Source organism: Melopsittacus undulatus, chromosome 6 (assembly GCF_012275295.1).
Source record: "Melopsittacus undulatus isolate bMelUnd1 chromosome 6, bMelUnd1.mat.Z, whole genome shotgun sequence".
In the NCBI taxonomy this organism is placed as follows: Eukaryota; Metazoa; Chordata; class Aves; order Psittaciformes; family Psittaculidae; genus Melopsittacus; species Melopsittacus undulatus.
In genome coordinates, this window is record NC_047532.1 from 65,416,226 (window position 1) to 65,432,008 (window position 15,783).

Here is a 15,783-nt window from a genome sequence, read left to right on the forward strand (position 1 = left end):
CTTAGTACACACCCCTGGCTTTTGCAATTAGCAGCGCTGCTCATTACTTCTTATTGAACACTGGCAACTCCAAATCCCCAGTTCTGATATTTGTACTTTCTGCAGCTTTTCAAGGTTTGGCATCCCTTTCCCTGCTCCTTTTCAGACATAACGTGGTGTCAATTTGTACTCACAAGTAAATCTCTGACCCCAAAGTAGTATCTGTCCTCAGTACCAGGAAGTGCACCAGACTGTATGATGGAGTGAGTAAGCCTCCAGTTACAAAGGGCAGAACAGCTATTCAAGGCAAGAAACAAGGCCAATTTTGTGTCTGCTGCCTCAGTCGCAGCACTGAGTGATGTGGGACCTGCAACCTGGAGGGAGGAGACCATCAACCCAGAGAAAGAAGGAAAGTCTGGTTATGCCCACCCCTGCTGAGGAATGTCAGGGCTTCTGAAGACACCGTCTGGTGCAGTTTGGCTCCCCAAGGCTCTGATGTTCTGACTGGGGGCACCTGCAGTAAATCTGCAGATGACACCAAGTTGGGTGGGAGCATTGATCTGCTGGAGGGTAGGAAGTTCTGTAGATATTTGGCTAGGCTGGATCTATGGGTTGTGGCCAAAGGGATGAGGTTCAAGAAGGCAAAGTGTGGGTCCTGCACTTGGGCCACAACCCCCTGCAACGTTCCAGACATGGGGAAGAGTGACTGGAAACTGCTCATGGGAAGGGAGCTGGGGGTGCTGACTGATGGAGCTGAACACGAGCAGCTTGTGCCCAGGCAGCCAGGAAGCCACCAGCATCCTGGCCTGTATTAGGGACTGTGCCCCTGCACTGGGCACTGGTGAGGCCGCACCTCGAAGCCTCGGCAGTGCTGGGAACGGGTGGATTGCATGATCTCAAAGGTCTTTCCCAACCCAAGCCTCCCCAGTGACCCGGACCCGCAGCAGCGCTCCCCGCTAACCAAGGGCCGCTCCCGCCGGCCGCACCGGCCCTTCGGCAGCCCCGGCGGCTGGAATCCGGGACACCGCAAGGAGCTCGCCGCCTGCACGCACCCGGCTGTGGGCGTTGTGAGCCGCCGCCTGCTCCCACCCCTTCACGGGAGAGGCTGCGGCCTCCTCCATAGCCCCAGTGCCCTGCCAGGGGCAGGCCCGCTCCGCTTGCCGCTTCCTCCCGACCCCGCGGGGCTGCCCTCCCGCCGCCGCTTCCACTCCTGCGCACTGGGGTGGGCGGCGGGCGGCCCATCGCAGCCCCCAGGGTAGCGGCTGCGGCGGTGCCGCCGCCCGCGCTCGCCGGGCAGGATGGCGGCTGAGGGCCGGGTGCTGGCTCCGCCGCTCCTCCCGCCTCCCCCCGGCGGTGGAGGGGCCGGAGCCACCGGCGCGGTGCCGGGGCCGCTGCTCGCTGCTGAGGTGCTGGCGTTGGACGATGAGGAGGACCTGGAGGTGTTCAGCAAGGTACGGAGCGCGCTCGCCGACGGGGCGGGAGCGAGCGCGGCCTCTGCCCGGCTGCCCCGGGCCATGCAGCGCCGGGCGGGGCACGGAGGAGGAGGCACGGGGACCGCCGAGCCCTGGGGGCCTCTGTGCTTGAGCACGGCAAGGGGGTGAGAGGGTCCTGGTGTGTGACGGGATGTGTGACACTGGGGACAATGAGCAGATGTGTTCCCATGGTATTTTAAGGGGATTTTATGGATTAAATGTGCATGTTGTTCTGTTTCTGTCAATGAAATGCACCGTGAGATGAGATGAGCAAGTCCTGACTGCGCTTACCTTCCATTTGCTAGGTGATCGCTGTAACCATCGCTTACGTTTGGCATGTGCCAAGTATGTGTCTGTAAATGTCGATACATTTCGTAGTTGCCGTTGTATTTAAATATAGACAAGTAGTGCCAGAGTTTTCTTTTAAAAGATGAAGGGAAGCCCAGCTCCTTTGCAGAGATGGTTTAATGAGAAGGTCATGTCTGTTTTAATGATGAGAATAAGGTGAGGTATTAGGGTCCATGTTCCACAAGCACACAGGGTTAGCTAGCTACATGGGCCCAGGCTTGCCAAATTGCTCATTTTCATTAAAGCAGTGAAGTGAGGCTACCATGTATATTGTTTCTCTTTTCATACTCATTTGGCTAAGATGAGACCCCTTGCCTTTGCCTCCCTTAAAGAAAGCATGTATTGGATCTATTTGCCTTATCAAGGCAGCAATTAAAATACAAGGACATGCAGAGCGCTAAGGTGGAAAATATATATATATATATAGGGAGCTAAGGCCCCATTCACCTTCTGAGGCTTATGAACTGCTGTGTGACAGGATGTGTGACACTGGAGAGATACGTTTCCTGTTTAAAAATGTGACATCAAATGTATTTTCAGGAGGTCATACAAATTAAAGGTGCAGCCCTAACTATTCTATGATTCTATGATTTTGCTATATTTCTGTAAATGAGGTTTATTTTTTTGGTATACGTAAATATAGACATTGCAGTAGGAGCTTCGTTTTTAGATGCTGTGTATTTAAACTTTGACTGTAGTAAAATTCATGGATTTAAGGCCAGAAAGGGCTATTAGGTGAAGTAATGGTCTGTAACATGCATGAGGGCAGGGTGAAGTATAACTATGGTCTGGCTAAATCATATTCTCTAGTCTTGATTTGACATAAAGAGATGAACGATTCACTGAACTTGCATGCAAAAGTGGTGCTAAAGTATGATTTTAGTGGTTTGTTTCTTCCTTTGGATTCTTTTGCTTTTACTGGGTGAGCTCAGGCAGTTGTGCGTGCAGGTTATGCTGCTTGCTTGTCGTGAGCAATGCTTCTTGTGAATCAAAGATAAAACCAAGTGTAGCTGATGCAAGTTACTGCTGCTGTATGGCAAATTCATGCCAAATACTTCTTCCTTATATTAAATCTTAGCTGCTATTAATGTGTGATGGTAACTTATTCCTGCAAACAAGACCTTCTGTCATGCAATGTGAAAACACAGCATTCTTTCCAAAGCTTGGACAACTGCATGTGGTGGCTATAGGTAGACCAGAAATTCAGGCTTTACTTTCAAGTGCAATTTGAGGGCTGATCTTTTGAGCTGATGAAAGAAAATCTGCGAGGTTCATTGGGCATTACACCCCATTTTTGTTCATTTTCCATGTATTCACGGGAAACTGACAGCCTAAGTGGAGCTTCATACTAAGTTTTGTAAACCTCATTTTTCCATAACCTACTGTTCCAGGATCGCCTTGTTTTAAATTGCATCCTAATGGGGTTTCTCATACCACTGTCTTAAAGGTAGTGGTGGAGCATTTGCAAGCAAGGGGGACAGTGCAGGGCTCGGTGCTTGTCATTAACATCAACTTTATCGTTCTCCGTTTAGTCAGTGAAATGTACCAGCTACCAAAATGGTGAAAAATGAGATTCTTAAAGCTTGTCAACCTCAATACCAGAAGTTATTACTCAAGATGTAAACACAGGGCTTTTATTTTATGAACATTTGTAGAGATTTAACCTGAGAGCATCAGAAACTGTTGATCCAGTATCCTGTGACATAGCTCAAATATTACAGACTACCATCATCGGAGTCCTGGTTTCAGCTGGGATGGAGTTAATCTTCCTAGTAGCTGGTTCAGTTCTGTGTTTTGGCTTTAGTCTGCTTTATCAACTCTGCTAAAGCACTTCATGATGTGATGTGCACTTTACCCTGGTTTCCATTACCATCAAAAATGTTCTGGATACTTCTTAGCAGAGACAACTTCTGGGGTGGAGTCACACAAACGCAGTGTTTCCAACCTGCTTTCTTCTATTAGCTTCCAAGTACAGAGTACCACATGTATCCATTCCTTTGTTAACCGATACAATGACCTAGCATTGACAAGGCTGTCAGCACTTTGGTTAATCCTTAAAACCTTCAGCAGCTCTTCTTTCAGACTCTGTTTCACAGTGTTTGTCTCCATTTCATAGTTACAGGAAACTTAATTAATGGTATTCCTGGAAACATGCCACTTCATAATTGCACAGGGGCTAATTTTTCTTCTATAACAAGTTGATAAAGGATTTGAGGCTGATTTATAAGTGATTCTTTTGGCCAAGGAACTAGTCTGTCTTCCTGAACCTCTTTGCTTCTTTGAAGAATGTGCCAACAATGAAGTTCTTCTCTTCTAAGACAAACTCTGTCACCACATCCTTTAGCTCCAGACCTGCTTTGGATGCCTGGCCTCAGAAGGCTGCAAATTCTGGATCCTCCTTGGGAGGGATGGATGAAGGGAGAGATGGATGAGGCATGGAGGCACCCTGAGTCGAGGATCTGTGCTCTGGGGAGGGCTTTAATGTGATCAGGCTGTGGAACAGGCTGCAAATGTTCACACACCATGGAGACGAGGCCTCAGTGCCATGGGTTAGTGGTGGCCTTGGCAGGGCTGGGGAATAGTTGGACTGGATGAGCTTAAAGGGCTTTTCCAATCTGGTTGATTCTGTGATTCTTCTACAGAGAGCTGAGGCTCAGTGGTGTGCTCAGCCTACTTTGAGGCTGCTCCTGCTCTCCTGCTGTATGAGTGTTTTACTTCCCTTATTTTGGAGTCTTAATGACCGATTGCAGCCGAATGTAAGAGTGAGATACAGTAACCGCAAGTATTAGAAGAAGGAGACCCAGAACAAGGCCCTAATGCTGCCAGGAGCTCATTGATTTTCTATCTGCTTGGTCTACTGGCTGGTAAATGAAAATGCATTAACCTTTTTGCTAATTGGCACAAACAGCTCTACCAACTGCCATCTATACAGCCCAAGAGCTAGAAGAGTTGCCTGTCTTGTGCCACAAAACTCCTTCTGCCCTCATCTGTATGCACACAAAACCAGAGTTCCAACCACAAAATTACCCTGTTTAGAAAACAATCACCTTTTTTTACTGTGTTTCTGTGATGTCATCAGACTTCTATCACATGAACTTCAAGAACTACTGGAATTAAACCTCAAGTATCATAAGGACAAAGAGGAACAGATGCTTGTTTGAAACTCCCATGCATTCATTCATGTGCAGATGAACACTAGAGATGTATTACAACAAAACAAGGGTTTTATTGCCCGTGTTTTGTTTCACAAACCACATATTCATAAGCCCTCCCAGATCAAAATAGACTTTCAGAAACCTGCTTGTGTAGAGCAATTTTTAGTAGCAAGCTAGCAGGAGGAATGAGACATTAAGATATCAATGGCACATGGAAAATTAAAAAATATGAAGCACATTTACCTTGATCCAATTTAGGCCTTGCTGAGTCCTTATTCCTTAAGTTATATGGCCATTCAAATCCTGTAGATGCTCACAGGCATTCTTCTTTCCCTGGAAATTTCCTTTTGTCTCAGTACTTTGAGCTGCTCTGAACCAGCAGTCCTCATGCTTTATGCAGAACATGGCCAGTTAGTACTTCTCTATCATACTTGGGACAGTGCTGGCTGGATACCAGTATAGAAATGGTGTAGGAACACACTGAGTGAAAGAAAAATGACTGTCAGATGTATAAATGCATATATTTATATAATATTTGAAGAGTAGTTGTAGTTTTGCATCTTGTTTTTGTTTCCCTGTTCAGAGAACTGCACATAAATGATAGGAGGAGAACTGGTACATCAATGTTTTCCAGGCATAATTCCCAATATCAATTTCTACTCTTTATTTGTGGGGGTACACTGATAAATATACTGATAAATGCACGATAAAGGAGAGAGAGATGACAGTAGGCAGGAAAAGAGCAAGAGAGAACATGTTCCAGAGGAAGTTTCGATCCAGATGAATTCAAAGGGAAGACAACTTTCAGCAAGCCCAGCAGCAGTGCTGTGCTCTTCGCTCCCATGGAATCGGCCTTGGGATGATGCCGTGACTCTTTGTTTGTGTGGACTTCTAGGTTTCTACTCCTGGCATTTGAGTGGGTTTTTGTTTTCTCCTTGCTCCATAGTTAGCAAGGCACCAGAAAGGGCAAGCCTGTGCAACTGGGTAGTTAGTGTAGTCTAACTACACCTTTAGAAAATTTTGAGGTGAATTTTAAAGTTTGTATTGTCATAAATTTTAAAGTTGTTGAATTTTAAAGTTTGTATTTTCATAAAAATACTTCATTGCATTGGATATATTAGGAAAAATACGTAAAATGCATCGAAAGGAACATGAGCAGCAGGTCAAAGGAGGTGATTCTGCCCCTCTACTCTGCTCTTGTGAGACCTCACTCTTGTGAGGCACCACAGTTCTAATGTCCTCAATATAAGGACATGCAGCTGTTGGAGCAAGTCCAGAGGAGGCCACGAGGATGATGAGGAGCTGGAGCACTTCTTGTATGGGGACAGGCTGAGAACACTGAGGCTGTTCAGCCTGGAGAAGAGAAGCTGCGTGGAGACCTCAAAGCAGCTTCCAGTGTCTGAAAGGGGCTACAAGAATGCTGGGGAGGGACTCTCCATGAGGGACTGCAGCGACAGGACAAGGGGTGATGGGTTCACACTGAAACAGAGGAAGTTCAGGTTAGATCTAAGGCAGAAGCTCTTCCCTGTGAGGGTGCTGAGGCGCTGGCACAGGGTGCCCAGAGAAGCTGTGGCTGCCCCATCCCTGGCAGTGTTCAAAGCAGGGAGTTGGAGCTGGATCAGCTTAAGGTCCTTTCCAACCAAAACCGGCCTGGGATTCTATGAAAATAGCTGGTATTTAAAATATAGTGATCTACCTTACTTGCCCTAACTTGTTATTTTTAATGACATTCTTTTATTATGCTCTTTTATAGAGTTGGTTAATTTAATTAATTTTCCTAGTCACTGCATCCTTCAGATTTTAGATGAGTAGATCTCATCTGGACTCACATCTAGGTAAGATTTCTCGCCTGTTCCCATCTTCCTCTCTCTGTTACTCGGCATTTGAGTAACTGCTGTTGAAGAGACTGAACAGCAGCAGCTGCTATGGGGACATATTCTTAGAGAGCTGTGGTGGAAGTGGCTGATGCTATCAAAAAGTGGTTTCTCACTTCAGCAAAACTGTGGTTTGACTTTTTGTTTGAGAAATGAAGCAGCAAATTTGTCCTGCTCCTTCCTGGTTTTCTTTGTGAAAAAGATGATGGCTCTGTAAACATTTTCCATTTCAAATTTCATATTGAAATAGATGCAAACTGAAGCACCCAATTCCAATCAAAACTGTGATTCAGATTTTTTCTTGTTTTTCTTTTAATATCGTCAGGTTTTTATCCATCCTGGTCAGGTTAATAGAGATAATAATTCAAAATTCATAAGTCTTGAATAACTGGTTTCTACCAATTTTAATCAAGCTGGTAGGTATCCTACTGGGTGCTTGGATTCATAACTGATTTTAATACTCAGTGGTGAGTTCTCTTTCTTATCTATGCATCACATCCTTCTCAAATGGTGGGATTTTGCTTTTTCATCAGTTTTAGAATAAATCTCATTTCTTACCTCCACACTGCAGCAAATACTGAAAAGGAAATGGATTTGCCATGTACTGTAGAATTCTTCCATCTACTCTGTTTTACATGGTTTATCAGATTATTTAAAAGCTTGCCATTTTGGCATCTGAGACATATGTGCATGTGTGTGTTTGTATACAAAGATGTAGTGAGATTGATATGTCCTGTTTTATCTATAGGATACATCACTGGCTGAGGTAAACTCATTCAGTTCTTCAGTGCCAATATCCCCCTCATCAATGATAAACCAGTATAAATTGGAAGATGAACCAGAATTAAGAGATCTCTTCGTTACAGTCGATGATCCTGAAAGCCACATTACAGCCATCGAAACATTTATTACATACAGAGTAGTCACAAAGGTAAGAATCTATTCGTGGCTATAATGGTGTACACTGCTAACAGTAGGAGCATTTTCACTCTTCTTGCTTACCATTCCCTGGGATATTGTTAAGTTTACATTATACTCTGATTTTGCTATGAGCTACAGACCACCAAAACTATGAAACTGTGCAGCAGGTTCTGGAAAAACCTCAGTGTAAGTCTACATACATCAGTGCTTAAGTTCTTTATGTCCCTGCCCGTGGGGGGGTGGAACTGTATGATCTTAAGGTCCCTTCCAACCCAAACCATTCTATGATTCTATGAGTCTACGAAAATAGCTACTAATTCTTCCATGGCAACATCAGCTCTGTGTGAGAATAACATACTCTGTTGTGATCTACAGCACGAATATGAAACAGCAGCAGGACAGATTCAGTTTGAAGGCAGAATATTAGCCAAAGTATTTGTGACCTTTGTCTTGCTTAAATGTGACCAGCTACAATGTCTTTTAATTCCATTCCTTTCTAATTGCAGTGTCCACTATCACATGAATGTTTGTTTCCCATTGACAGTTGCATATGATTTCTGGGGAAGCTGCCGTAATTGTGCAATGTAAAAGTAAATCTTAGGAAACAACCAGGTATATTTTTAGCTGTCCTGAATGCAAATTATTGATGAGAAAGAAGGAAGAAAGTCAGCCTTGTGAGATCAGCCAGCTTCTTCTGGGATTATCAGCAAATACTCTGCAGGCTGCATGTTGAGGCTTGCACTGTTAATTTATTTTACTTTGAGTTCCTTTGAAAAGATTCATTTAAACCCAAATTTCCAAATGGGAATTACTCATCCTTAAATACAAGGAGATATCAATTCTTCATGAAATGTTTAAAGAGTAGGAAGAGAGCTATCTTCAGGAGATTGCTAGCAATCATTTTCACTTTATGCATGCTTTTGAAGACGAGAGAACATTTTCTCTTCAGGCAAATATGGCAGGGCTTTAAGGTGGATTGCTTTTGCTTTTTTATCTCTTCTATCCTTTCTAATCATATTTAATTTGAAGTGCTGGTTGTTGATGATAAAGTAATAGCTTTCCTCCCACATACCTCAAAGAATTCTTATTCAACCCTCAAAATTGTCGCATACAAAAGCATGTTTAGAGGTTTGTTGAATTTACTTGTGTTGCGTTATAAATCTCTGTGCAACAATGCATGCTAAACAGCACACATTAATGAAAACATGGGCTCTTTGTGGCTTGATATGAGAAAATAGAGCAGTGATAAAATAAACCTCATGGTCTGACAACTTTGCAACCTTGTAATAAGCATTTTTTCCTGCTCATTAAAGGTTTGTTGGCGAGTTCTAACAAAGGGCTACAAAACTAGAAGTGATGATGGAACACAGAGTCCGTTAAGCAGTGCAGGAAGTGTTACTGCTATGATATGCTGAAGTTTTCATTTCTTGAATGTGGGGATTGTTGCCTAGTGTCAGCAAGTCCTGAGGATGTATGGCAGCTATTCGAGGCTTTTATTTGGAATGATAAAAAATGGACTTTCCTCACTGCTGGATTATTAATAACTTGCAAAGAAGTGCCCTAAAAGTAAGGAACACAACCATGATTACTGAGAGGAAAACACCACACTAAAATAATGACTGAAATCTTTTGAAACGTTTTGGGAGGCTAATATTATAAGTGACTTTTTTTACAACAAAACTTTGATTTCTTGCTCAAATGAGATGTGTTTTATCTCTTCAAGTAGTTGATCATTGACCTTTAAGACCCAGCAAGCAAATAGCACAGGCAAAATAGAATCACATATGCGTTCCCTTCAAGTATTCAGTTTTCTTTTAAGTCCAATGCTATTTTGTTCATCTTTTATTTTTGGCACCTTAACCTAGGCCTTTTTTTTTTCTGCCTTTGTTTTTCAGACATCCCGGGGTGAATTTGACTCCAGTGAATATGAAGTTCGAAGACGGTACCAGGATTTCCTTTGGTTGAAGAGCAAACTTGAAGAAGCACATCCAACACTGATTATTCCTGTTTGTTCAATTATTTGTTAAAATATTGCTTAAAATATTGGTTAATTTATTTGTATTTGTTTATAAGATGGCTCCAGTTTTATACTGAGATGCTTGAGGCCTTTCTTCAGTTTCTGAAGTCTCACAAGCATCAAACTCAACCTCTTTTTATTAGCTCTACATGTATGTGATAGTTAAAAATCCCACAAAGGTATCCCATAAATACCCAGAAAGGTATTATGGGTATAATTGTGCCATTTGCAGTAATTTATTCCCTTCTTTCTTAGTTGTACTTGTATTCTTCTACACTGTGTGTTAAAAGAACCATGTTCTTTTAGCACCACTGTTGAATATGATAACTTTATAACAGTTTGTTCAAAGCCAGGCTGGATGAAGCCTTGGGTGATATGGTTTAGTGTGAGGTGTCCCTGCCCATGGAAGGGGGGTTGGAACTTGATGATCTTAAGGTCCTTTCCAACCCAAACTATTCTATGATTCTATGATTTTACAAGGGTTTTTTACCTGTTTTTTTTAGTAAGTGGAAGAACTGTTATAATACCCATGATATTATGCAAATGATACAATCTATTTCTTCTTCTTTTCTTAGCCATTGCCTGAAAAGTTCATCATGAAAGGAATGGTGGAACGATTCAGTGATGAATTCATTGAGACTAGAAGGAAAGCTTTACATAAATTCCTGAACCGCATTGCTGATCATTCAACTTTAACTTTTAATGAAGATTTCAAAATTTTTCTTACTGCACAGGCCTGGGTAAAATGACTTCATTTTGTATTTACAGATGCGTGAAACCCAGCTTGCATTAGTAGAGTATGGAATGCCATTCAGAGTGACCTTGACACACTTGTGAGGTGGGCTGATGCCAACCTCATAAAGTTTAACCATGCCAAGTGCAAGGTCCTACACCTGGGTCGGAGAAATCCTAGGCACAGCTACAGGTTGGGCAAAAAGGAAATTCATTGTAGTCCTGTGGAGAAGGACTTGGGGGTGTTAGTCAATGAGAAAATGAACATGAGCCAGCAGTGTGCACTCACAGCCCAGAAAGCCAACTGTATCCTGGGCTGCATCAAAAGGAGTGTGACCAGCAGGTCAAAGGAGGTGATCCTGCCCCTCTACTCTGCTCTCATGAGACCTCACTTGGAGTATTGTGTGCAGTTCTGGTGTCCTCAACATAGAAAGGACATGGAAATGTTAGAACAAGTCCAGAGGAGGGCCACGAGGATGATCAGGGGACTGGAGTACCTCTCATATGAAGACAGGCTGAGAAAGTTGGAGCTGTTCAGCCTGGAGAAGAGAAGGCTGCGTGGAGACCTCATAGCAGCCTTCCAGTATCTGAAGCGGGCCTACTGGGATGCTGGGGAGGGACTATTCATTAGGGACTGTAGTGATAGGACAAGGGGTAACGGGTTGAAACTTAAACAGCAGAGGTTTAGACTGGATATAAGGAAGAAATTCTTTCCTGTGAGGGTGGTGAGGTACTGGAATGGGTTGCCCAGGGAGGTTGTGAATGCTCCATCCCTGGTAGTGTTCAAGACCATGTTGGATGAAGCCTTGAGTGATATGGTTTAGTGTGAGGTGTCCCTGGCCATGGCAGGGGGGTTGGAACTAGATGATCTTGAGGTCCTTTCCAATCCTAACTATTCCATGATTCTATATCAGGAGTCTCTTAGTGTCAGTAGATTCAATAGTGTCCTCCCACAGCTTGTGACAGATGTGTCAGAGGAAGGCAGGGGATTTATGGAATATTCATTCCCTGTCATAACCTTTTCTTCTGTGCTTTTTGTACATAAAAACTATATTTATAGTTACAAATTGTGTTGCCATAAATATTGCTGTATCTTCCATAGTAGCTTTTCTTGCTCCATTTTAGATTTCTGTGTCAAATTCACAGTATCTCAACTCTGCATGCTTTTTGGTATACAGATAAACTTCCAAGATGATATGAAAAGTAGTATTTAAAATTAATTCTTGTTTTGGGATGGCACTGTCTTTTTCATTTGCTTTTCTCAAAAGAGTTATGCTAGTCTCATAAAACTCAGATGCAGCCTTTGAATTTCCTGTTGTAGTTTTGCATGATGTATCTAGTTGAAAATTGAAGGTTTGTACTTAGCAAAAGCTCTGAACTTCAGGAAATATTATTCTAGCAACAAGAAAAAGAATTAAAGAAAACAAAGAGATGGATTACTTCTTCCAGTAGGAACACTGTTTGCTTTTCTCAATGACATATTCCTGCAGTCATAACCTCTGCTTTCCTCTCAAAAGGCTAAATTGCAAACCAGCTATCTCACCCTAAGTAGTGAAAGGGTAAAGGTTCTTGGGAGAGTGTGATACACAGTATGCTTGTGTTTGCCCAGAAAGGCTTAGCTAATAAATGCACGTGACAGGAAGGGTTCTGACACTGATCTCATAAGTTTAAAGTAAAGATTTCTATGCTAAAAAAACACATGCAGAGGTTAAAGTAGTTTTGTTGGTTTTTTTTTTAATAAAAAGCTTTAAAATATGCATTATTTGTAGAGAATTTAAAAAGAAAGTACTTGGAAGTAAACACTTGTTCTGTCTTTAGGAACTCTCCTCCCACAAGAAGCAGGGTCCTGGTTTGCTGAGCAGGATGGGACAAACTGTCAGAGCTGTAGCATCCTCAGTGAGAGGAGGAGGAGTTAAAAATCGGCCTGAAATGTTTACAGAAATGAACAGCTATATGGAAGTATTTAGTCAGAAAATCAATGTACTTGACAAAATCGCACATAGAATTTACAAGGAAGAAAGGGGTAAGTGGAAAACAAGTATCAGTTTTATTGATGAAAGAAATTAGTATATTGGCAAATTAAATTAGTTTTCATTATGCCAGGCAAAATTCTCTTCCCAGCAAGCAGAAGAGAGATTGGTGTTTCTACTGTGCTTTTCATAATGGTTATTGTTTTGGCAGCCCTTCAAATTAGTTTGAGTAACTTGTTAATAGGAAGAGTTTTAATTTATCATTGAACTACTTGATCAGGAATTTAGAAGAAAACATAGCAAGCTGGGCTCTATTTTTACTTGTGCTTTTTGGAAAGCTGTGTGACCTTTTGTTTTGTACGTTGAGTGGAATGTGAATAGTCACAGTTTTCTGGGCTGTCTCATACTGGCATAATGCTGTCTAGAGTCCAGATCTCTAAACATCTTTTTCCTGAGTTTCATTCTGCACGTTTTTTTGTGTCGACCAAGGAGATTTTGGGGCTTCTTAAATAGCTTTACCATTGGCCATAATTTCTGTTATTTAAAAAGGATGGCTTAATCTCATTTTTGTCCTTAAGTAACAGCAGTTTGCACCTGTTTGGAACGTTACATTTCTGACTTTCTGAGTTTAACCCTCATCTCAGACTAGTCCTGTTCAGTAGAACTTCCACTGGTCAGCACTTGAACAGATTTTATTGTCTGTATAATATAATTTGAAGGACTGCACTGTGTTCTTTAAGAACCGAGCCTGTTTTCTTTGTTGTGCAGTACCAGACCTCAGTGTGTCCTCACTAAAATTGAGAGGGTCTTATAAAAGGAATTGTTTCTTTTGATATAATTTGTTTCAGTGGAAATAGCTGGTTGAGGTACATAGGATGAAGGCATCGATGCCAAAATATTTCTTGGAAAACCTTATGAATTTTGACATGCTCCTAAATGCTGTAGATCATATCTTTCTAGATTTTCCAAATAGCACTCATGTGCTGGGCTGTATTGTTATGGATATGAACTGGTGATAACTGATTCAGACAACATTCGTGCTTGCAGTAGCTTAACATGGGATTCTTAATGACATCTTTCATGGAGGTTTTGTTGTCCATTTAATCTCAAAGTAAGCATTACGCTCTTCATGCCACATGGCTGCTTTGCACATTTTCTTGGACATTTCTTTATTATCACTTTAGTTGTGATGAAATTTGAGTTTTCAATATATGACCAGCATGTTCATAATACCCTCCTGTAAACATTCAGCTTCCAGATCATATCCAGCCTTGCCCAAGTTTGGCCCTACCAAATGGCACAGTGGTGAATTCTGGGCTTTTTATCTGCTTACAGATTATCACTTGACTTAGAGACAGAAGTAATTTGTAGGACATCCTAGTATTTAGATCCATAAAAACTACTAAATAAGCTAACACCTGCAGAACTGGAATCAACTTCAATGTGTCTTCTGAAGCCTGGGGGACATACCAAGGCTTAGTAACTAAGACAGGACTTGGAGCACTACTGTAGCAGAGGAATTCAGGGCAGTAGAAGCGAATCAGACTGACTTCTACCCAGAGATGCTATGGCTCCTGTCTCTCTATGAAGACTACATGAACTAATTCAGTGATTGGGTAGTCTTGAATACAGCTCTTGAGGTCTACCTGAGTATGTGTGTCCTTTTGAAATGACTGGGGCATTTTTGCTGATAGGTTTCTAGGAACTACTTAATTACAAGACATTCGTTGCTTAGTTTATTCATAAGCAATGAACTGCAGTTTATTTACCTCAGTCACTTGCACAGATTTAAACCGTAGCCTCAGTCTCTTACTTTGTTCACAGCAAAGAGGAGGTTGCAATTAGTATCACTTAGACATCTATTAATGAACAAAAGACTAATATGCATATATTGTTCTTGTTAAGAGTATTTTAATGAAATGAAGGAATATGGCCCCATCCACACACTATGGTCAGCATCAGAAGAAGATATAGCAGAGTCCCTGAAAGGTGTTGCCAGCTGTATTGACAAGTGTTGCAAGGCTACAGAGAAGAAGATGGCAGGGCTCTCGGAAAACCTGCTGCCCATTCTACATGAATATGTCCTCTACAGTGAAACTCTGATGGTAAGTGTTCCTTAAGGATTGCTTATGGCTGTATATAAAACTGGTATGGTCCAGTAACAGACTCTAGAAGAGAATTTGTAACTGTTATTGGTAGTTGTGCTAAAGAGCATGAGGTTTTGCCATCTGCATTGTAGCAGAGAGACAGGATCACAGAAGGGTTTGAGGAAGAGCAGCTGGGAAAGACCTCCTCTGAAAGGAGTCTGAAAGACCTTCCTTTCTGCTGAAATATGAACTCATTGAGCAACAGATTGTGTGGGGGAAAAGGAGTGGAGAGGTTTTTCCCTTTCTAGAGAGGTTCTTGAGCTATGTTTTCTTTTTCCAGAACAGCAGGGAGCTTCCAGTCCCCGTGTCATTATATAAGCATGTGTTAGTCTTTGCCATAAGCTGATGCTTTCAGTTCCCTTTATGTACGTGTTTTTCTCACACTTGGAGAGAATGGAAAAAATCTCACTACAGAGTTAACAAAGTCAGTGCTGATGGGTAATCAACACAATTAAGTAACTGAATTCAGCATATAATTCCTACTCTGCTGCCTCCAGGAAGCAGAAAATGTGTACAAACCCCTCTGTCTAGGTTTTGAGCAATGCAAGCTGCAGGATCTGTTCTTGCCTTACTGCTGGGAACCCAGCTGCTACTGTAGTGGTTTCAGTGTAGGAGCTGAGAGTGTGTTACAGGCCATGGGTAGAGCAAGACCCAAGTTAACTGAGCCTTTCCTGGCACTGAGCAGAGCATTGCCAGTTTCTCAGTACGGCTTAAGAATTATTGCTGCAATGCCTGCAGGGACATGCAGGTAGATGGGGGTAGGAACTGCTTTGCTTAAAGATCTGAACTGATTCCTACCAGTTGCAGGTCTTACTCCTCTGCCCCTCCCCCCCCCCCCTACAGACTTCACATTTTCTGTTATCCACGAGCATTCCTAGCCTTCATGCTATTGAAGAGATGCTGCCTGCACCATTGCCTTCTAGTTTGCATCACCCTTTCTCTATTTTCCACTATCTGGAATTTTACTCTTGAATATCACTCTTTTTTCCAGATCTGAAGTCCCCTTCAGAAGGATGCTGAAGAGGGACTCTTCATTAGGGATTATGTAGTGACAGGAGAAGGGGTGATGGGTTCACACTGAAACAGGGGAAGTTCAGTTTAGATCTAAGGCAGAAACTCTTCCCTGTGAGGGTGCTGAGGCGCTGGCACAGGGTGCCCAGAGAAGCTG

At 42.5% G+C, this 15,783-nt stretch overlaps 1 protein-coding gene across 1 annotated transcript in view; it reads left to right on the forward strand.

Annotated features, from left to right (window-relative positions):
* Positions 1–1,072: 1,072 nt before the first annotated feature.
* The window catches only part of SNX7 (sorting nexin 7), a 29,103-nt gene continuing 14,392 nt past the window's right edge, over positions 1,073–15,783 (forward strand). The window contains exons 1-6 of the mRNA XM_005153972.3: positions 1,073–1,430; positions 7,577–7,759; positions 9,645–9,755; positions 10,342–10,506; positions 12,317–12,521; positions 14,374–14,573. Of these exons, the coding sequence (XP_005154029.2) occupies positions 1,278–1,430; positions 7,577–7,759; positions 9,645–9,755; positions 10,342–10,506; positions 12,317–12,521; positions 14,374–14,573 (1,017 nt within the window). The 5' untranslated portion in view covers positions 1,073–1,277. The remainder of the gene's footprint in view (positions 1,431–7,576; positions 7,760–9,644; positions 9,756–10,341; positions 10,507–12,316; positions 12,522–14,373; positions 14,574–15,783) is intronic.